The sequence below is a fragment of the Medicago truncatula genome, chromosome 2, assembly GCF_003473485.1.
Source record: "Medicago truncatula cultivar Jemalong A17 chromosome 2, MtrunA17r5.0-ANR, whole genome shotgun sequence".
NCBI classification, from domain to species: Eukaryota; Viridiplantae; Streptophyta; class Magnoliopsida; order Fabales; family Fabaceae; genus Medicago; species Medicago truncatula.
The window spans coordinates 48,784,132-48,806,169 of NC_053043.1; the positions used below are offsets into that span (position 1 = coordinate 48,784,132).

General features: G+C 32.0%; 4 protein-coding genes across 4 annotated transcripts; all 4 read left to right on the top strand.

The window, feature by feature from the left end:
• Positions 1–2,983: 2,983 nt before the first annotated feature.
• LOC11420950 (U-box domain-containing protein 52) lies at positions 2,984–5,685 on the top strand. Its single transcript, XM_039831135.1, has 7 exons — positions 2,984–3,305; positions 3,396–3,493; positions 3,561–3,685; positions 3,905–4,075; positions 4,210–4,357; positions 4,506–4,865; positions 4,955–5,685. The coding sequence occupies exons 1-7, from the start codon at positions 3,152–3,154 to the stop codon at positions 5,633–5,635; spliced, it is 1,737 nt and encodes a 578-aa protein (XP_039687069.1). The 5' UTR covers positions 2,984–3,151; the 3' UTR covers positions 5,636–5,685.
• Positions 5,686–6,909: 1,224 nt separating this feature from the next.
• LOC120578099 (uncharacterized) lies at positions 6,910–9,204 on the top strand. The gene is made up of 3 exons (XM_039830174.1): positions 6,910–7,131; positions 8,446–8,547; positions 9,073–9,204. Exons 1-3 carry the CDS (start codon positions 6,976–6,978, stop codon positions 9,148–9,150), a joined length of 336 nt encoding a protein of 111 aa, XP_039686108.1. The 5' UTR covers positions 6,910–6,975; the 3' UTR covers positions 9,151–9,204.
• Positions 9,205–10,949: 1,745 nt separating this feature from the next.
• On the top strand, positions 10,950–11,892 carry LOC11430654 (mitochondrial import inner membrane translocase subunit TIM23-2). The gene has a single exon (XM_003597509.4). The coding sequence runs from the start codon at positions 11,068–11,070 to the stop codon at positions 11,632–11,634; it is 567 nt and encodes a 188-aa protein (XP_003597557.1). The 5' UTR covers positions 10,950–11,067; the 3' UTR covers positions 11,635–11,892.
• A 5,523-nt stretch (positions 11,893–17,415) lies between these two features.
• Positions 17,416–21,580, top strand: LOC11431430 (seed linoleate 9S-lipoxygenase-2). The gene is made up of 9 exons (XM_003597510.3): positions 17,416–17,647; positions 17,859–18,145; positions 18,373–18,613; positions 18,920–19,240; positions 19,328–19,413; positions 19,586–19,687; positions 19,805–20,109; positions 20,246–20,509; positions 20,589–21,580. The coding sequence occupies exons 1-9, from the start codon at positions 17,416–17,418 to the stop codon at positions 21,340–21,342; spliced, it is 2,592 nt and encodes an 863-aa protein (XP_003597558.1). The 3' UTR covers positions 21,343–21,580.
• The last annotated feature ends 458 nt before the right edge of the window (positions 21,581–22,038 follow it).

Below are 22,038 nucleotides of genomic sequence, written 5' to 3' on the forward strand. Positions count from 1 at the left end.
TGTCATAACGCTCGTAGTATTTTCCTCATTTTGAATATGTTTTTTTAAAATAAAAATTCTCATCTATGCTGGATGGATTTTGCTATCTATATTGTATTTATTTATAGCTCTTACTTGTAAACATGACTTACATACATATTGTTGTATTAAAATAAGTAGTTAGTAATTATAATGAGCATAAAAGATATTATAGATTGTATAGTATAATAAACTAGGGTGATGTGGTCATAAGTTAAACCAACCAATTTGCCATGCTTTTCGCGTGAGAAAATCAAATATTACTCAAAGTTGGAGTTAAAACAAATTTTGAGTGACGTAAATTGCATAGATTTGGAAAGAAAATGACAAAAAAAGATAATAAAACCAAATTTCTGTATGATTCATTTGCTAATAAAAAATATTGGTAAAAGAATATAATAAAAAAATGTATTAAACATCACATTGCTTGTTTGATTAGATAATACTATTGTTGAAATGAAACGCGTTGATGCAATGTTTGTTTTATGTCATCATCAACAGCGTATACTATAGAGTCTTGCTGTCTACTCTTTTATGCTAAAAAAAAGAAAGAACAAACCACTGTCTAATTAAGTTAAGGAAATTCTGTTCAATTCTTGCGCCGCAAGCTATCACTTTGTGTTCTCTGTTAAGATATATAATTGAATATTTGAGTTTGCCTTCTAGTTTAATTAACCTTTTGGCTGCTCTAAACCTCAAAATTGGTATGATGGTATAGGCTTGAGACCTAGGTGTGTTCTTCTCTATGTCTGACTATGAGGTTCAAATTCTCATGTGCCAACAATTCATGTATTGGGTTATTTCATAAAAATTTTGCTCTAACTTCAATTGACACCCTCGCTAATGAACGATGGAATTAGTCGGTCTTTAAGCCAGACATCAAATAAAAAAACTTTGGTTGATGTAGTATATACAAGAAAAACTCTAGAAACTTACGTATATGAAAATGAATATTGTACAGTTGAGAAATGCTAGCAACACTATCTTTTCAACACTCACTTTTTAATTGGCTTAAATCATGGTGGGTTTCACACTTTGGAAATGGGTTTCACTTAAAGTGGTGGGTCATACATTGATTCTATCCAATAAGAAAATGAGTGTTGAAGAGAGTGTTGAAAAGAGAGCGTCCCTAACATTCCTCTTGTACAGTTTCTTTGCTATCTTGCAAGTTCTCTGTTCTAAATATAACCATATTGCTGTTAAATATAACACACACCTTCCACTTAATTCATTCCGCTAGACTCAACTCGGCGTTAGTATTTGATTGTATTGTGCTTTTTATACTTTTTTTAAGCAAAATTTTAAATACTTTGCTAATGATAAAAGTCATTTATCATTTTATTAAACTTATGCGATAACAATAATAATTATAATATAAAAAATAATACTAATATTATAAAATCTTGGGTAGTAGTCTCGTTGTGTGACCATTCATGAGGGCAAAGAGTTGAAAGACATCATAGGTGATGTATGGTTCGACACTCTCGATGATGTTCTCACGTCCTTCGTATCCCTAATCTGGTGGGGCTGCCTCTCTTTTTAAAATGTATAATATTGAAATGATTGTTGGGAAAGAAAAAAAAATAATAAATAAAATAAAATCGATGGATACTAACAACCAAATGCATGTGTGTTTGGTTTCATATTTCAGCACAAAATACTTGTTTGTTTGAATGATGTCAATTGAAGTTAAATTTAACTTAGAGTTTATTCGAATTTGAAATAAGATTTGTGCGGATGTTTATAATCACGGAGTCTTACAAAGTCACGATAACACTTTTTTTTTTACACAAAATTGTGATTTTATTGAAGTTCTCACATGTCGTTTTTATATTGTGATTATGTCAAACTCACCGATAATCTAAAGATATACTTATTTTACACTTAAATTACAAAAATATATCCAAACATATACCATAACACACTTTAAATTAAAATAAATTTGGGTTAATACCTCTTTTCGTCCCTGTAATAGTAGCGAATTCCGGTTTTAGTCCCTGTAAAAAAAAAAAAAATTAGATTTTGTCCTTGTAATTTCATATTCTTCCACTTTTGGTCCCTTATTCCACCACGTCAGCAAAATTTGCTTACATGGCACGTAAAATGAGGGACCAAAAATGGAGGAATTTGAAATTACAGGGACCAAAACTAGGAGGAATCTGAAATTACAGGAACGTAATTTATGCAGATTCTGCTGACGTGATGAAAGGAGGGACCAAAAGTGGAAAAATATGAAATTACAGGGACATAATCTAAATCCTTTTTTTTACAGGGACTAAAACTGAAATTCGCTAATACTACAGGGACAAAAAGAGGTATTTACCCAATAGATTTTACATAATCAATTCATTTAAAATCATTTTTTATAGCCGTCTTGTTGGAATTTTTAACAGAGATACTAAAATTCATAGATACAAAATATGAATATTATAAAATAAAAAAATATAAATATGTGTACTTTGATCTTGAGATAGCAAAGTTCGTTCGTTAGAGTATGAAAGTTGACTTTCTTCCCAATGTTTTTTGGTTAAAAGGACTAATTTGTCCTCGATACAAAAATGTCTGGGACTACGTAGAATTTTATTTTTGTCAGAAGCTAAATTGGCCAAATGAAAATTGTGAAGGACCAAAATAGGGCTTCACGCAAAAAATAATCAACAAATGTACGATTTATCATATTTGTACAAATAATATCAACTGTCAATATTTTTTTATCTATTAATATGCTGTAAGGTGTTTTAAAAAAACTAAGGTATTTTTTATATGAGCATTGCTGATTGGAAACATCTTAATTTCTAATTATGGATACATCTGTATATGACTGAAGTTTCAATAAGCTAATTTAAATTATTTTACGGTTAGATCCAACTCATTACGTAGCAGAGAATGGTCAATTAATTTGTATTTGTAAAACTGTATGAAGATGTTTGTAACAAATAGTTGTTAATCCTTTCTGGTATAATCTATTTTGATTTGTTATTCCCACCAAAAATAGTTAAAAGAATCGTCAATGCATGTTACAAAAATCTCGTCGTCAACATATGTAACATATTCCTTAACGAAAAACATATGTAACATATTGGTTATTTTTTCTTACAAAGATTAATAATTGTAAACATTAACCACTTTCTCTATGGCTTCAAATGGAGAAGAAGAATCCTCCACCGTGATCGCCATTGATTCAGACAAGAACAGCCAACACGCTGTAAAGTGGGCCGTTGATCACCTTTTGGACAAATACGCGTCATGCACCCTCATTCACGTTAGAACCAAGCCCTTCAATTCAAGTAATTACCCTTTTCCATCAACACAAATTGGTTAATTAATTGCATGCTTCCATAATTATTCATAATTATTGGTTTTTCTTGTTTATGCAGATGAATTTGATGCTATCCCTAAACAAGGTCGTCCACCTACCGAAGAAGAATTGCATCAGTTCTTTCTCCCCTTCCGAGGATTTTGTGCTCGAAAAGGGGTCAGTAATCATACTCATCATCCTTAATTATTAATTAATATGGACATTAATTGATCAAGCATTTCAGATCATAGCTGAGGAGTTGGTCCTGCATGACATTGACGTTCCAAGTGCACTTACTGATTACATCATCGACAACTCTATCACCGACGTTGTTCTTGGTGCTCCCCGTTGGAATAACGCTTTTATAAGGTTTTGCTCTTTCGCCACTTAATATTGATTAAGAACAAATTAAAGTTGCAAATTTACATAATTAGTTACATTACAGGTTACAGCTATCAAATTTAAGCATATATATTTTACATGCTTCTGAAAAGTTAATTAAGCTCATTCTTATATAAGCTTAGAAGAAACCAAAAAACATATGTCTCTTAATGGTATTCTTGCATAATAAATTAATGTTGAATGCAGGAAATTTAAAGATGTAGATGTGCCAACAAGTTTAGTGAAGTCTCTACCAGAGACTTGCACGGTGCATATTATATCAAGAGGAAAAGTCCAGAGTATTCAAGCAACAGCTCCTTCCCAAACCATTACTATTTCTAGTCCAAAGCCAGATTATTTGACCAAAGACTTAAACAGGTAAATATATAAGACTTAGATATGTTTTCATTCTCTATAAAATACAGCTGCATCATATTTAGTTCTTACAAAAAATATTCGTTGATGTTTAGTCCCTAATTTAGTGATTCATTATGCACGTTACGTTTGATCAGAAAATCACTCAATAAAATAAGGAGGCGCTTAAGCAGCGATGGTGGATCCTTTGGTCAAAAAAAGGATGCAAGAATAGGATCAAGATGTATGTCCCAAAGAGAGACTTATCCACGGAGGATATCCCTATCAGATGACAACCAAGATTCGGTAAGTTCTTCATTATTATTTTAAATTACCGAGTCACTCACTTTTATCATTATATGAGAGTTTAAAAATTTTAAGCATATATGAGAGACTAACTTTGTTAACATGTGGAAAATTGAACTGTTTCTCCATTGCTTGAGTTATCTTTCAGAATAGCATGGAGACAGAAATAAACAGATTAAAACAAGAGCAGAAGAGAACAAAAAAGAAGAGTAGGTCAGCGTCAGTTGGTAGAGAAGCTGGTTTCGCGAAACAGAAGGTAATTAATGTGCATGAAGAAGATGAAGAAGAAAGAATGACAACATCAAATGAAATTGAACGCAACAAATTTATATTTAAAAGATACAATATTGAAGAAATTGAAGTTGCAACAAATTACTTTGATATGGATGGCAAAATTGGTGAAGGTGGATATGGACCTGTTTTCAAAGGAGTACTTGACAACACTGATGTTGCAGTTAAAGCCTTAAGACCAGATATGACTCAAGGGGAGAAACAATTTAATCAAGAGGTAACAACATTTTTTGTTTTTGGAAGATACAAGTAGCATGAATATTATAGTTTCTTCAAAGTTTCATAACCTTAATGACTCCAATGCAGGTCCTTGTTTTAGGCTCCATAAGACATCCCAACATTGTAGTACTTTTAGGGGCCTGTCCGGAGTTCGGATGCCTCATATACGAGTACCTAGACAACGGAAGCTTAGAAGATCGTCTTTTCCAAAGAGACAACACGCCACCAATTCCATGGAAGACTCGATTCAAAATAGCATCAGAGATTGCGACAGGCCTTCTTTTCCTTCACCAGACAAAACCAGAACCGGTTGTGCATCGCGATCTCAAACCAGCAAACATTCTCTTAGACAGAAACTACGTAAGCAAGATCAGCGATGTTGGTTTGGCAAGGCTTGTTCCACCTTCTGTAGAAAACAAAACTACCGAATATCACAAGACAAATGCAGCCGGAACATTTTTTTATATTGATCCGGAGTATCAACAAACAGGACTATTGGGCGTAAAATCAGACATATATTCATTAGGTGTTATGCTTCTACAAATCATTACTGGAAAGACTCCAATGGGTGTTGCTCACCTTGTTGAGGAGGCCATTCAGAATGATAATCTTGCAAAGGTGCTTGATCCGAATGTGACTGATTGGCCGGTCGAAGAGGCTTTATCACTTGCTAAATTAGCTTTGAAGTGTTGTGAGATGAAAAAAAAGGATAGACCAAGTCTTGCTTCTGTCATTTTGCCAGAACTAAAAAGACTCAGAGATCTATAATATGTATGTATGAATGTATGTTATACTAACTCTAATTAGGGAAATTTTCATTAGTTAGGTTTTCTTTTTATTTAATTGCTTGTTATTGAAAATGTAAAATAGATGAAAGCCATACACTTTTTATGTTTCACACAAGTTCCCTCCATATGGGGTGGGGTAGTCCTGTTCAAATGATTAATCCTTCTTGTCAACATTGTATAAAAGAAGCACACAAACCAACAAAACATAAAAGCAATCACAAAGACAGTGTGCATATCATCCTATGAACTTAGGGTGTGTTTGTTTCAAGTTATAATTGTTGATTCCCGGGAATAAAATGATTGGAATGTATATGCCTATGTTTGTTACAAGTTTACTAAATTTTATTCCCGGGCATAAAATGTTCCTGGGAATAGAAAAAATTTCCCAAGAAAAAGGGTGGGAATAAAGTTCCCATGGAAATGGGAATAAATTCATAAATAGTTTACCTATTATAATCCCTATTTTTATGGTTCCTAGGAATATTATAAAGCTAACCAAACATATTTTTCCTAAATTCCTTGGAATAAAATTCCTATCTTTATATTCCAAGAAATGTTATTCCTAGGAATAAATTTGGTAAACTTGAAACAAACACACCCTTAATAATTTTTAAGAATCATATATTTGTTAGACACATTAATATAATAAATTAAACAATAATAAATAATCATCTAATAAGTATACCATATATTGATGATATAAGTTATCATTCAATTAATTTATGTTTCATTTTGTCAATAAAATCTTTTATTTCAATATGAAACAGGTTTTCAAATATTATATTTTAGAGAGCATGATTTTTTTAAGGAGATATGACTATTTTTTGTTATCTAAAAATTGAACAAAATTAATATTATTCTTAATTGGCATAAATTCATATTATTCATGCCAATATTACATAATCTAAGTGAAACTCAAATCCCTTATGTGTGATTTCTGATTTAAATCTTGTACCTAAAAATAATATACGGTTTGGAGGAGAGACCGTGTTAAAGATGATCATACGAGTTCTTCAATAGAGTAGTTTATAGGCAAGGCCGGTAGATACTTTGTATCAATTGTTGTCTAAAAAATAGTTTTATTTTTATTTTTTGATGGAAAAAATAGTTTTATTTATATTTGAAATTAGAAGGAATTTTTTTTACATTATAAATAATAATTTATAATGTTAATCCATTAATGACTTGTGTCAGTATTAATACTTGCATAAAGTCAAGAGCTACATAAATACACATACTGACTTTTAAAAACATCATCTTATGGCATTTCCCCATATCTTTCATATATTAAGTCATACTGCTATAGGCATATTGTGATCCATGAGTAAAATAATGGATAGTATTGAAGGAAGAAATATCAAGAAGAACCTAAAAGCTGAAGCAAAAGGTGTATCGATGTCATGGGAGGAGAAGAAAGAACGTGTACAAACAGAAGAAAATGTCCTAAGAAAGGATATACAAGATCTTGAGGCATGGGTATGTACACTTCCTTTACCATTATTTTCAAATTTGTAGATTGTTTGAGTTAATTATATAATTGATTTTTTTTAAGCTCTTGTGTCTTTAATTTTTGTTTGGTATAAAGGAAAGAGAAAAACGAGAAAGGAATACACATAGATATTTGTAGAAATATAGAAAATCTTGCACATCAAAGAGAAAGAACAAATATTGAAATTGAATAGCGTCAGAAATTTAGAGATGAAAAAAGATAAAGTTCATCTATAATTTTATCGATAAGTATTTGATACGCTAAATTTGGTGGTCAATTTTATCTCTTATGTCTCTAATTTTCTTCATTATCTCAAAATTGTGCTACGAAGATTTTACATAACACGTGATTTTCGCGAAAAAATGAGGCAAAGTATTATTAATTATTGTTGAAAAGATGTAGTTTTTGTAAATAGAATAAATGATATAGTACTAGGGCCTCTTTTGTTACAGAATAAAATAAAAGTGATTTTGACATAAAAGAATTTAGAGATTATATTTTTGAGATTTTATGAAAAATCAGAATCTATTTTGCGTTTGTTTATCGTAATAAAAATCACTTTTTTTAAACAAAAAATCTAGTTTGTTTGCATACAACTATATAAAAGGGATTTTTTGTTACAAAATTAGTTCAATCTTTTAAATCATATTTTCTCTATCCTCTAAAAAAAAATCTATTTTTTGAGAAGCTGCTCTTGACAGCTTCTCATTTGAAGCTGTTTTTAGATTATTTTTAGATTCTGAGTTTTTTAAAAAGCTGTAACAATGGATGCAAAACTCTTAAAAGTGATTATTTTCTTAAAAAAAACTATAACAAACGGGCTCTAAGTACTGTAAAGGAATTTGTAGACTAAAAACAAGAATGTGTACGTGAACTATTGTAAAGAACGTAAAATCGTTATATCATTCTTTCACGAATATCACGTGTCGTGTCAGTGTAAAAATGGTTATCAAATTTTTAATAATAACATTTTCTTGAACCCATTTGGGTTAGCATGGTAGTATTGACTTGAAACTTTGGAGTGTCCTCATCTTCAAATTTTCAGGTTTGATTATCCCCACTATCAATTTAGGTGGGTTAAAATAACTTCTTAAGAAAAAACATTTTCTTAAATGAAAATGCACATATTTCTTTAAGTTTTTAAATTATGTCTTGAAATTTGATAAATGAAATACACAATTTCCACTACAATTTTTTTTCTTTTTATATTAATATTTCTTTTTTCTTGCTTTCTGTTCTACCAAACAATAATTCTCTTTATCAAAATCAATGTTTCCCTTAATTATTGTATTATTTCACAGGTTGATTTAGTAGAGACGATGAACGATAACGAGTTAAAGTGTTATCTAGAAAATAATCCCGATGATTCAAAAAAGATAAGGGTCCAAAAGATGAAGAATAAGGTAAAATTATGGTTTTTGTTTCATATTATTTTTCTTGAAAAATATTATTTTATACGTGGAGATAAAATATTTAGAAAATCAGTTTTATAACTTATAGAAAAAAAATTAATTATTAGATTATCTTCAAAATAAATAAAATATCCAAACAATATGTACTCTTTCACTCGTTGGCCCCTTGTTTTCAATTCCATAGGACAATTAATGGGAGATATGACTTCATGCAGTAAAAAAAATTGATGCACTAAGATCAACCACGGTCATTGGTTTGAGATCAGACAACTTCCATTTTTTTGTTGAAATAATTGGACAACTTCGATTTTTTTTTTGAACAATTGGACAACTTCGATTTTAACCTTACGTTTTCTTATTTAAAAAAATTAATTTTAAATAATTCATTTAAAATTAATTTTTATCGCTGCAAATGCAACACACATTTAGAATATCAGAACTAACGATTACTCATTTCTATCTCCAATTTAAAATTTTAAAATATGATTGAGTTTTTGAAATAATATATTTTTACAGGTTCAGAGGACTGGCAAATCAAAACCAACAACCTCTAATGGGATAATGGCTTCAGTTTGGAAGTTCGATAAGAATTAGTACTAAAAATTCTTCATTTGGTAAAAAAGTACTAACGAATTTCCCTTGTATTTCTATCATATCATCATATCATATCATATAAACTATAAAATCAATATTCTAAGTAACTCGTATGATGCTAGTGTTTTGTTTTATGTAAAAACTTATATGCATTTTTTAAAAGTGGTGTTATTGTTATTGTACACAAGATAATGTGTTCACAAGAGTGTATTACTTCTTTAAAAAAAAAAGTGTATTACTGACACTTGTTTTTATATAAACAAAACATTTGATACTTTCGCACAGAAAAAAAAAACATTTAATACTTAATTATGTTAATTTTATTTGGAGACAAGCAAACTTTATATTCTGTTATATAAACTTGGATTTTTACATTCTTTATTTTTATTTTTTTTGTCAAGTAATCTAGTGGTTAGAGAAATTCACCTTAAAGATGAATAAGTGGGGTGTCCGGGGTTCGAACTCCGATCCCTACGCATATTGTGCATTATCCCTTACCAAGTAAGTTAAACTCATGGGAACACATTTTTATTTTAACTAGGGTGACAAAATAGGGAGTTGCATTTTTACATTTTACTTTAACTAGGTTCACAAAATAGGGAGTTGCTGTTGAAAAAACATGAGGGGATCATGTTCATAAGGTTAACTATCTAATCTTTATCACATATTATGATAATTTTTGGCAACTTTCTCTCTCATACTCACATGATGTTCTTTTTCTCTCTCTTTCTTGTTCTCTCTCCATTGTTATTGACCAATAAAAAGAGAGAAACAAGGTTCTCGTCAAAGTTGTCATGAAATGGATGTACATATATCACTACTCATATACTAACTGTCATATTATGAATTATGAATAGAGAAATGATATTTGAACATCCATTTAGTGACAACTTTCTCTCTCATACTCACATTATTTTTTACTTTATCTCTCTATTGCTTTGGTTTCCGTGCAAATACCTACTTTTTTCTTTGTAAATTATGGTTGTCACAAAATTGTCAACCAATTTGATTGTTCAAATAACACTCCTCTTATGAATAATATACTATAATACCTTATTTCGTTTGATTTATGGATGGAATAAGTTTTTGTCAAATTTTATTTACCTCTCAAACAAATTTCGGATTATCAGTGTCTATTTCTTTTAAAAATTATTGAGTTAACACACAAACAAAATATACAATATACATTTTACTTTGAGATTAATTGATACATTGACAATGTAATATTTTTTACACATATATCCAATCAAATTAATCTATAATGCCACTTATAGAATAGTTTCTAAAATATCTTCATAATCATTACTACATAGACATGATTTAAAGTTCGTTTGTTATAGTTTTTTTTTATTTTAAAAATCACTTATTTTTAAAAAAATAATCACTTTTAACTTTTAAGAGTTTTGCATCCGTTTGTTGCAACTTTTTAAAAAAATCAGAATCTAAAAAAAATCTAAAAACAACTTCAAATGAAAAGCTGTTAAGAGCATCTTCTCAAAAAATAGATTTTTTTTAAGAGGAGAGAGAAAATATTGTTCACAATATTGAACTAATTTTGTAACAATTTTTTTTATATAGTTGTATCCAAACAAACTAGATTATTTGTTTAAAAAAAGGTGGTTTTTGTTACGGTAAACAAACATAAAATAAATTTTAATTTTTCACAAAATCTCTAAAATATAATCTCACACTAATGTCCGTGTATCAATGGAGTAAAGTTATTAAATACCTACTCACCCTATAAAAATAAAAAAAAAAAGCTCCGGTTCAATACGAAACCCGGTTCATAAGCGCCGCCATACAAACATTTTTTCTTCCAAACCCAAGTCTTTCCACACAAACATCGTCGTTCCTCTGCAACACTCTCTTCTTTCTCTCTCTAAATCGCCAAACCCTAACCCTAGATTCGTCTCTCCCATGGCGTTTCACTCCCCCGATCACGAATCAAACTCCGATTCCAACCCCCCAAAACGTCTCTACAATCCCTACCAAGACCTCGAAGTACCAATCCGAAACCTCTACCAGCTCCCAACCTCACCTGAACATCTCTTCATCGAGGAAGCTCAACGCAAACATCGTTCCTGGGGAGAAACCCTAACTTTCTACACCGGCTGCGGCTACCTCGGCGGCGCCATTGGTGGCGCCGGCGTAGGTTTCGTCGAAGCCGTGAAATCTTTCGAGAAAGGAGATACCAATAAGCTCAGACTCAACAAGATTCTGAATTCGTCTGGACACGCGGGTCGGACGTGGGGGAACCGCCTTGGTGTGATCGGGTTGTTATTCGCTGGAATCGAAAGCGGGATCACGGCGGCGAGAGATACAGACGATGTTTTCAACAGTGTGGCGGCAGGGCTTGGTACCGGGGCATTGTATCGGGCAGCAAGAGGGGTCAGATCAGCTGCTGTTGCCGGTGCTGTTGGTGGTGTTGTGGCTGGAGTGGCTATCGCGGGGAAGCAGGCTTTGAAACGCTATGTGCCTATATGAAAACATTGCTTTGTGTGAGGTTTCAAAGTCTCAATTTTTATTTTTATTTTATTGTTGGTTACTATCAATTTTGAGGTATAAATTATATACCAGCTTGTGGTAATGATGCCCTTGCAAACAATATGGTTAATGATTATTTTTTCAGCTTCATTATGGCTAACCTTTCTAATGTAATTTTATTAGTAGTCTTAAATGAATAATTTTGACGGCTTTAATGCTGCAAAATTTATACGGTATAAAATTGTTGTTCTTGTGTTATATGTTATTGCGTGAGAAAGGATTAGGAAGATTGTGAAAATGGTATAATTCAAAAAATGTTGTGACTTGTGATAGTTATATATGATTTGATAGATGCCGAGTGTTAGTTAATTTAAGATTTATGAGTTATGTGGATTTGCGTGTGTAGATTATAATTTATTCTCTGATATTAGATACTAATGCATTAGCTTTTTTGGTGGTGAAAAATTAAAAAACAAATACTAATGCATTAGCTAGTATTACCTATAGGGTTGCTAGTTTTTGCATTATTCATGTTAAAATATTTTGTTTATTAAGCTACTTGTGTGTTGTCAACGAGTAGTAAAATTCGGGTAATTTTCTGTTTGGTTAAAGAAGGCAATTGTTCTCAATGGACTATAAGAAAACTTATGTTATTATCATCTCCAGGTGTTAAACTGGTAGGTGTTGTATTAGTAAATCAACGAACTGTCTTCATTGTTAAACCACTACTTCCTCTTAGGAACTGTCTTCATTGTTTGGTCACTTTGGTAGATTTTCTTGCAGGATCCTTATAGGTTTAGTTTTCACAGATAATGTTTATGGACTCCACTTATATCATTAGTTACTAACTACTTATTGGTGATGTGAGTGACTCTTATGTGCAGTGAGCACATCAACAAGCTGTTGGCCTGTTACTGGTGTAAATCCAGAGTCTAAATTTATCTTGCCTCTTAATTGATTCCGTTGTTAGTTGTAGATTTTTTCTGCTCAAACCAAAACAATAAAATTATTACGAGTCTTGCTTCAAACCGTTACCCAATTCATCTTAGCTGTTGCAAGGTGTTTTTTAGAGCTGAAGCTGGTTGAAGACAATCTTCTGATTAAGTTATTGCTGCCAGTTTGTTTCAATGAAAGGGAGGGATAGCTGCCGTTATGTTCGTATTTGTTTGTAGTAGCGCTTAGGAAGTTTTTCATACATGTATATGTTGTTATATCGTATATTTATGGCACCCCTGGTTAGTATGTGCATCATTCTACTAGATATACATAATATTGGTTTGTCCAACATAGTTTAAGTTTTACCTTGGCCTTGATTTTTTAAACTTCCAAATTATCTGAAGGAAAGCCTGTGTTGTGTTGTTATTTGGATGGATTTATCCTGCACTGTGTTATTATTGATGTTGAAATTAAATATCTATTTTTGTTAAGTAGTTTCCTGTTAAATTGGGCATGTTTGTGTTTCCCCTTCTTCCATTTTATTATTCTGGTTACTAATTAGTTAGTAATTAGTATGTTCCTCAGCAACCTACATGTTTTTATTTCTGTCCCATGTTGGATTTGTTCCAGCAAGTGATATATAATTGAGGTACTAACCACTCAAGGTGCACCACTTAGGAACGACTGAATAAGAGCACTGGTGCGCTCCAATTGTACACACTAATCAAAATGTAAAAAAACATCAAAGGTTGGACTGAAATTGCATCTGAAGTCCATTATAAAATGAGAAGTTACAGCTAGGTCCTAATTAGGTTCACCTTTACCATTTCCTCACTCTCACGGCGCTCTCTATCCACTGTAGTCAATAGGAGATCTAGCAAGCCTGCAATGCTACTTGCTTCCCCAGCTGTTAACATTCAACAAACTCCCCCTCTTCCAATCACTACTCCCATAGTCCCATGTCCTTCAGCAACCTCATTGCTGCCCCATCCATGGCCACTGTCTAAAAGTTGGAACTATCAAACAGAATACAGCTTTTATTCTTCCTCTACTATTTTTGTGTGCGTTGGCAATATGCATTTTAGTCTTGGGGATTCTCAAGGTTATGCGCTCTCAATGTCAAGATCTTTTCACCTTTGTCATTCAACTTGAAACATCATTGTGCTCTCTGAAGTTCAATCTCCAAACCCAGTACTGTCAATTCATTTGACTGTCAAATTGGATTGTTAAGCCAGGTTTTCGTTGCATGTCAGGTTTTGTTACTTTTCTTTCTCAAGCTAATCCCTTTTGTTCACTTTTTGCTTTCTGCAAATTGTGGGTAATGCCCAGAACTCAATGAGGTACTGCATTGTGGTTAGGCAGCAATTTCGTTGTGATTAATTAAATACAAAGATGCATATTTGATTTCAAAATAACTTCTATAAGGTGCTTATGTAACAATTTTTCGGTACTAAAAAGGTCAAAATATACATTTGATATGCCTCAGTATCGTAATTGTTAGGTTGAAAATGCTGCCGTGGATGCGTTGGAACCCTGACTTCTTTACTTTTGTGTGTCAGTTTTGAATGTTTTTTTTTTAATGGTAAGTTTTCAATGGTTATGTCATTTCGTCTATATACAAAACACTAACATTGTCTGAGATTAAATAATGATAAGATAGCTTCCCGGGGTGAAAATGCACAACTATTTGTGGTGACTTTATGTTTGTTCTTACTTATACTGCATTAAGTTATTTATTTTTTGGAGCCTTGTGCTTTTAGTCTTTATCTCTATTTGCTGAACTGTTAAGAACATTAGATGGATTGCAGTATGCAGCTACGAATGAAATTATTGCAATTTAGCGAGGGTTTGGAAAAGCATTTTGCAGGCAATTTCCCGTGACCCTATTATACTTTAGATTCATTTTCTATTAATATTATTGTAAGCATGGAGCCTCCTGCTTTGGCTAAAAAAAATGCTTTCCAAAATCCTTTAGTAGAAAAAGCTTGTTGTTGGGATAGGGACTATGTTAAACACAGCATTGTTTAAGGTGGAAGAAGTTTTCTGGTATGAAATATGTGAATGTCATAAGCTTGTGGTTTTTATATCGACTCGGTTTCTGTATGGCATAAATAGTGGTGTTCGTTTTTAAACTTAAAAGAAAATTGCTTTTTTGACATAAAAAACTTCACAATGACACAAATAAAATACTTAAATGCCCCCAATGACAGTTAACTCCTGTTGAGGACCCGACAGCAGTTAACTACCGTTGGTTTCAGCGGTAGTTAACTACCGCTGAATTCATCTCTTCAATTCAGAGCTATACACACTTGTTTGATTGATCCTTGTTTCTAATTTTATTTATCACACTCGGGTTCTTCTTCCCCTCTCTCTTTCATCCTCCTTTTCCTTGCTCACACATGGGTTCCAACATATGATTCTTCTCCTGTAAAATTAATAAAATGGTGTAGCTTCTTCTTCAAATTATTATTTTTTTGTTTTAAATTTCAAAACCTTGATATAAAATTAGTGACCCAGATGCTGAATGGATTATCAAAATCTGTCATTCAAGGTGAGAAATTCATTGAAACTTTGATAGATTTGCTCCTCTTTTCGAATTCTAATAATATCAGACAAGCCAACCCACAAATCAAAATCAGTTTTTAACTAACAAGTCCCAATTCCATTCACCCTTACTCAAATTAAAATTTAAAAACACCAAATCTAAAACCAAACTGAAGAATTGGGAGACGTGATGGAACTATTGAAAGAGTTGTTAATATTAATTAAATATTCAATTATTCCTCTGAATTTTGTAAATAGTCAATTATTCTCCTGAATTTTGTAAAACATCAAAAACCCTATGAAATTGTCAAGTGCCGGTCAATTACCCCCTCTCTGTTAATTTCCTCCATCCAACATGCTGATGTGGCCGTTAACTGCCATGTGGCACTGCCACATGGTCAGAAAAGTCATATCACGTCATAGGTGGGTAATTGACTATATATATATATATATATATATATTTATTTTTTTTTTCTTCAAGGTAGTGTTTGGAAGAAGTTGAAGGGTGAAATTTATTGATAACCAAATTTATACATAAGACGAACAGAGACCGACAAGATTGAAAAACAATAAACAGAGGGCACCGTATATAGGTGAAGATACCTCTTCTTATATTTTTACAATCTTATATTTTAATTATTGTCATACTTTAATGAAATTATCTTCTGACGTAAAAAAATTATTATGAACGAAAAATAGTAATATTATAGGAATCTAACTAATATGCATGTTCCTTTCAAAAGAAAAAAACTAATCTGTTTGAAATAAATTAAATGAAATGTTCTTATATATTATTATTCATAATTTATATTCAATGTTAAAATAACACAAGATGATAAATTTTATTACGATAATTTTTATAGAGAAATCATATTACTATATATTGGCTTCATATGTACTCATCAAACAATATTGGCTTCATATATGAGACGTGTCTTTCTTGCATGCGGTTTAGTGACACTTGCGATTGGTGTCAAATTAATCTTGCATGCACTTCAATTATTCTACTTCTCATGCAAGCCAATTTTGTTTATTTCTGCATGAAATCTGTCTGACACCTGCACTTCGAGTTTGAGGAGTCAGTGTTTTTATTGTAAAAATATATAAATTATTAAAGTGGTACTAATTGGTAGTAGTACTCTCCATCTTGAATATATTAGGACACAATTAAGTCAACAAAAATTGATATATTTATTTATGTTAACTCAAGTATCTTTTACATATATGATCGGAGGTAATATTTGAGATTTAACTTTCTGGCAAAAAAAAAACTTTCTCGTAATTAGAATTGAAGTTGAACCAACTTAATCAAATTTCTAATTTGCAGTGGGTACGTAGCTCACTTTGCAGGTATATAACTTTCATATTCACGAATTCAACTTCTTCAAAGAAAATTGTGTTGAACTATCCTCTACTTAATATCTTCAATATTAAACAGTATAAAAAAATCAGTTTTTACAATATAAATATTGTAAAAATAAATCATCGCAAGTTTACCTTAATTAATAGAAATTGTATAATATATGCATAGGTTGAAGTTTGAATCTCGAACTCTCAACTTATATATTCATCTTAAAAAATTGAATTACTAGCCAATGATGATAAAATTATACTAACTCTTTAATAGTTTTGTTAGTTTAACTAATAAATTACTCTTATTTAAAGAAGTGTGTTCGCAAACAAAATTACTTTATTATAGTAAGTACGTTCAGAATAACTCTTTTATGATTAATATACTTTTAATTTTAAGAATTTTTTTTTAAAAAAAATATATTAAATTTGAAAAATTCATAAAAATCCTCTAGAATCCTTCAAAACACTTCACTGATACAACTTTTGAGTTCATCAAATGATGAGATTTTTGTATTACGAAGGAAAATGATCCCCCTGCAAAGTCATCCTCTCTTTAAAGTTTTTTATTTCTTCCACTTGCTTCTTTTTTTTGGCCAAACCCTCTCCCTTCCCTTCCAAACTTGCAAAAGGTTTTTTTTATCTTTGTACCTTTTTTTCTCCCATTTTATCAATATATGATTAGGCTGTGCGGTGACCACTGTATCTCATCTTTAACCTTAAACAAATAATCTAATTATAGACTAGTGATAACCTTCAAAATCAAGGTACGTATATACATTTATATAAAAAAATAAAAATGAAATAAGAAAGTACGTATGTACATTCAAATCTATAAATAAGCAACATAGCTTGCTTAGTTTGGCTCAAGTCACTGACTTTTATGCTTACTCTATCACATAATTAATTTGCAAAACTAAAATAGTATAGTATAGTAGTGTTTGTGCAAAGATGTTTCCAAACGTGACAGGAATTCTTAATAGAGGCCATAAGATAAAAGGGACAGTGGTGTTGATGCGTAAGAATGTGTTGGACTTCAACACAATCGTGAGTATTGGTGGTGGAAACATCCATGGAGTCATCGACACCGGCCTCAATCTCATCGGTTCAACTGTTGATGGCCTCACTGCCTTCTTGGGCCGCAGTGTCTCCCTTCAGCTCATTAGTGCTACCAAGTCTGATGGTTAGTTATTGTTAGTTAATTCATTTCTTCTTACTAGTTTTATTTCTCTTTCAACAAGATCTTAGCTTAGCGATAAGAGTTTAACATTATAACCTCAAAGAATAGAGTTCAAATTTCTTGAGACTGTTGTAATATGATCGTTAACGTCATTTTAATAATAACAACTTTAGAAACTTTGGTCATCACTGAATAAATTTAATTATATATGTAGCAAATGGAAAAGGGAAAGTTGGAAAGGATACATTTCTGGAAGGTATTCTTGCCTCATTACCAACCTTGGGAGCTGGTGAAAACGCATTCAATATTCATTTTGAATGGAATGATGAGATGGGAATTCCTGGTGCATTTTACATCAAGAATTATATGCAAGTTGAGTTTTATCTCAAGAGTCTAACTCTTGAAGATGTTCCAAACCATGGAACCATTCGATTTGTATGCAACTCTTGGGTTTACAACGCAAAACTTTACAAAAGTCCACGCATTTTCTTTGCCAACAAGGTACTTGACATCAATATATTTAGTGCATGTTTTGTAGTACGGTAGGTTTATCACAGTCATAGTGAGCTACCGTGATATTAGCAATCAACTGTGATACTAAACATGCACTTATTTTCATATCAAGTATATTTTACCAAAGTAACCATTATTTTTAAACGAACTTTCTAATGATGTCTAATTATATTGCCAAGTCTCAAACTAACTTTTACTTGATTGTTATCATGCAGTCGTATCTTCCAAGTGAAACACCATCTCCACTAGTCAAGTATAGAGAAGAAGAATTGCAAAATTTAAGGGGAGATGGAACAGGAGAGCGCAAGTTACATGAAAGGATCTACGATTACGATGTCTACAATGATTTAGGCAATCCAGATCACGGTGAAAGTTTTGCTCGCCCTGTTCTTGGAGGGTCTAGCACACATCCTTACCCTCGCAGGGGAAGGACAGGTCGATATCCAACAAGGAAAGGTTAGTTCAATTTTTAGTAACAAACGTAACAAAGTGATGTTATAGTGTGATACTGTGATTTGATTGAGTGTATCTATAAAAAGTTTTATTTGGTCGGTTCATAGGAATTAAACTCGTAGTTGTATTTTAAAAAATAATATATTTATTAGTTGGAAGAGTTCAATTTTAACTTCTGCTTGTGAAAATAGCTATAGCTAGGCATTTGTGCTATGATCCTTATTTTTATTTTTTTGATGACTAAGTTGTCATTTTCAAATTTGTTTTCCTAATAACATATGTGTCTTGCTTTTGTCTTATTTCGAACAGATCCAAATTCTGAGAAACCAGCTACAGAAATATATGTTCCAAGAGATGAAAATTTTGGTCACTTGAAGTCCTCAGACTTTCTCACATATGGAATAAAATCTGTATCTCAAAACGTATTACCCGCATTCGAATCTGCATTTGATTTGAATTTTACACCGCGCGAGTTTGATAGTTTCCAAGATGTGCGTGACCTCTTTGAAGGTGGAATTAAGTTACCTCTAGATGTAATCAGCACAATTAGCCCCTTACCTGTGATCAAAGAATTATTTCGTACTGATGGTGAAAATGTCCTCAAGTTTCCAACACCGCATGTCGTTAAAGGTATGATAAATACATATTACACTGTAAATTAAACTTTGCTTTGAGTAATATCATTTAATTATGATAGTTCTTTCTTGTTTTGAGCAGTGAGTAAGTCTGCATGGATGACAGATGAAGAGTTTGCAAGAGAAATGCTTGCTGGTGTAAATCCTTGCATGATTCGTGGTCTTAAAGTAAGTTCGAGTATTTATTGCTAAACATTTTGTATAATCTAATTATTTTGATTGATATCAGTGTTAAATTTGTTTATTGATGTATATTCATAATAAAATGAATGTCTATGGTATAATATAGAGTCATGTATTATCATATTTCTTCATGATATTTATTTTTAATGAATGGTAGGAGTTTCCTCCAAAAAGCAATCTTGATCCCACAGTATATGGTGATCAAACTAGTAAGATAACTGCAGATGCATTGGAACTTGATGGGAGCACAGTAGACGAGGTAAAATCATTTTAATCTTAATTAAAAAGTACTAGTATGATTTTAATCTTGCATTGTAAATTCAAATGACCATGTTTTTGGCAACATGAAGTGATTAAGATTAATTGTGTGGAACAGGCACTTGCTGGTGGGAGGTTATTCATACTAGATTACCATGATACATTCATCCCATTTCTGAGAAGAATCAATGAGACTTCTGCAAAAGCTTATGCTACTAGGACAATCCTTTTCCTAAAAGAAGATGGAAATTTAAAGCCAGTGGCGATTGAATTAAGTTTGCCACATCCTGATGGTGACAAATCGGGTGTCGTTAGTCAAGTCATTTTACCTGCAAATGAAGGTGTTGAAAGTACTATTTGGCTACTAGCAAAAGCTTATGTGGTGGTTAATGATTCTTGCTATCATCAACTCATGAGTCATTGGTAAAATATCATAATTAACAGTGCAATATTTTACATAAATAATCATTCTTACTATGCTTAATTAATTTGTGTTTGTATCAATGTTTTTTCTTATATATATATATATATATATATATATATATATATATTGGTATAGGTTGAATACCCATGCAGTAGTTGAGCCATTCGTTATTGCAACAAATCGACAGCTTAGTGTGATTCACCCAATTTATAAACTTTTATCTCCTCATTATCGGGACACCATGAACATCAACGCACTTGCAAGAGAATCTCTAATTAACGCCAATGGCATAATAGAGAGAACATTTTTGCCTTCAAAGTATGCTGTGGAAATGTCTTCAGCGGTTTACAAGAATTGGGTTTTCCCTGATCAAGCCCTTCCAGCTGATCTTATCAAGAGGTAATAGAATGATGTTGTAAATTTAGAACTGGCTCTTGATGTTAATAACTAACATATATATGCATTTTGCTTGATTCAGAAATATGGCCGTTGAGGATCCATCGTCCCCATACGGACTTCGTCTTCTGATAGAGGACTACCCTTATGCTGTTGATGGATTAGAGATATGGACAACTATTAAAACATGGGTACAAGATTATGTCTCAGTGTATTATGCAACAGACAATGATATCAAAAATGATTCTGAGCTTCAACATTGGTGGAAAGAAGTTGTAGAGAAAGGTCATGGTGATTTGAAAGACAAGCCATGGTGGCCCAAGTTGCAAACACTTGAAGAGCTTGTTGAAGCTTGCACTATCATCATATGGACGGCTTCAGCCCTCCACGCAGCTGTTAATTTTGGACAATATCCTTACGGCGGTTTTATTCTAAACCGCCCAACTATCAGTAGAAGATTACTTCCTGAGGAAGGAACTGCACAATATGATGAAATGGTGAAGAGTCCTCAAAAGGCTTACTTGAGAACAATCACGCCGAAGTTTCAGACTCTTATTGACCTTTCAGTGATAGAAATATTGTCAAGACATGCTTCTGATGAAGTTTACCTTGGACAAAGAGAAAATCCACATTGGACCTCTGATTCAAAAGCTTTACAAGCATTTCAAAAGTTTGGAAATAAACTTGCAGAAATTGAAGCAAAACTAGCAAAGAAGAACAATGATCCGAGCCTGAACAATCGACTTGGGCCAGTTCAATTGCCATACACTTTGCTTCATCCCACTAGTGAGGAGGGGTTAACCTTTAGAGGAATTCCCAATAGCATCTCTATCTAAGAAAACTAGTGGTTTATTTACTATATGTTATTGTATCTTTCAATAAAGAGATGCTCCATTTGACCAAAAATAAAAAGAGATGCTCCAGATAGTGCATCTTATCTATGTTATAATAATCAAGTGTATGCATTTCCTTCCCCTTTATTTGGAGCATGTGTATGTTTAAATATTTGTAATTTGAACCTTCAAACTTGTTCTAGTTACCAAATAATAAGATCATTATTAGTTTGTGTGTTTATCTCTATTGTCTACTAATTTTATTTTTTTTTTACTTTTCTATTCTTTATTTGTATTAAATCATAAGTTCTAATTATTTAATCAAAACTTCAAATGGTGGCGGTTATACGCTATTCCGAATCGTCTTTTGTTGTCCGAGTCTATAGGCTACACTCATATCCTGGTTGAAACAGACTCTATAGCTGTCCTGATCAGGTCAATCAGATTAGAAGATTCTTTTCTCAAAATTGGAGTCTTTTCTTTCAACGCTGTGCAGATTGACTTGCTAAATATCGAGAAATATCAGATGATTCCTTAAATATGGCTCTCTAAAGTTATAATGGAAAGTTTGCTAAGCCAAATGCACAAAATTTGTAGAAGTGTTTGTTCATTCCATAATCTTCCCACAAATTGGCTACTTCTAGTGTTATAGTATATCATTAACTACTTGAATGATTTACTGGCTATTATGCTTGTTAC

Bases quoted from the DNA above. Each gene is read 5' to 3' on its own strand.
- LOC11430654 (XM_003597509.4), top strand. From the start codon at position 11,068: ATGGCGTTTCACTCCCCCGATCACGAATCAAACTCCGATTCCAACCCC.
- LOC120578099 (XM_039830174.1), top strand. From the start codon at position 6,976: ATGAGTAAAATAATGGATAGTATTGAAGGAAGAAATATCAAGAAGAAC. The intron at 7,132-8,445 runs GTATGTACACTT...ATTATTTCACAG, and splicing joins TACAAGATCTTGAGGCATGG to GTTGATTTAGTAGAGACGAT. The intron at 8,548-9,072 runs GTAAAATTATGG...ATATTTTTACAG, and splicing joins TCCAAAAGATGAAGAATAAG to GTTCAGAGGACTGGCAAATC.
- LOC11420950 (XM_039831135.1), top strand. From the start codon at position 3,152: ATGGCTTCAAATGGAGAAGAAGAATCCTCCACCGTGATCGCCATTGAT. The intron at 3,306-3,395 runs GTAATTACCCTT...TTGTTTATGCAG, and splicing joins AACCAAGCCCTTCAATTCAA to ATGAATTTGATGCTATCCCT. The intron at 4,076-4,209 runs GTAAATATATAA...ACGTTTGATCAG, and splicing joins TTGACCAAAGACTTAAACAG to AAAATCACTCAATAAAATAA.
- LOC11431430 (XM_003597510.3), top strand. From the start codon at position 17,416: ATGTTTCCAAACGTGACAGGAATTCTTAATAGAGGCCATAAGATAAAA. The intron at 19,241-19,327 runs GTATGATAAATA...TGTTTTGAGCAG, and splicing joins AACACCGCATGTCGTTAAAG to TGAGTAAGTCTGCATGGATG. The intron at 19,688-19,804 runs GTAAAATCATTT...TGTGTGGAACAG, and splicing joins ATGGGAGCACAGTAGACGAG to GCACTTGCTGGTGGGAGGTT.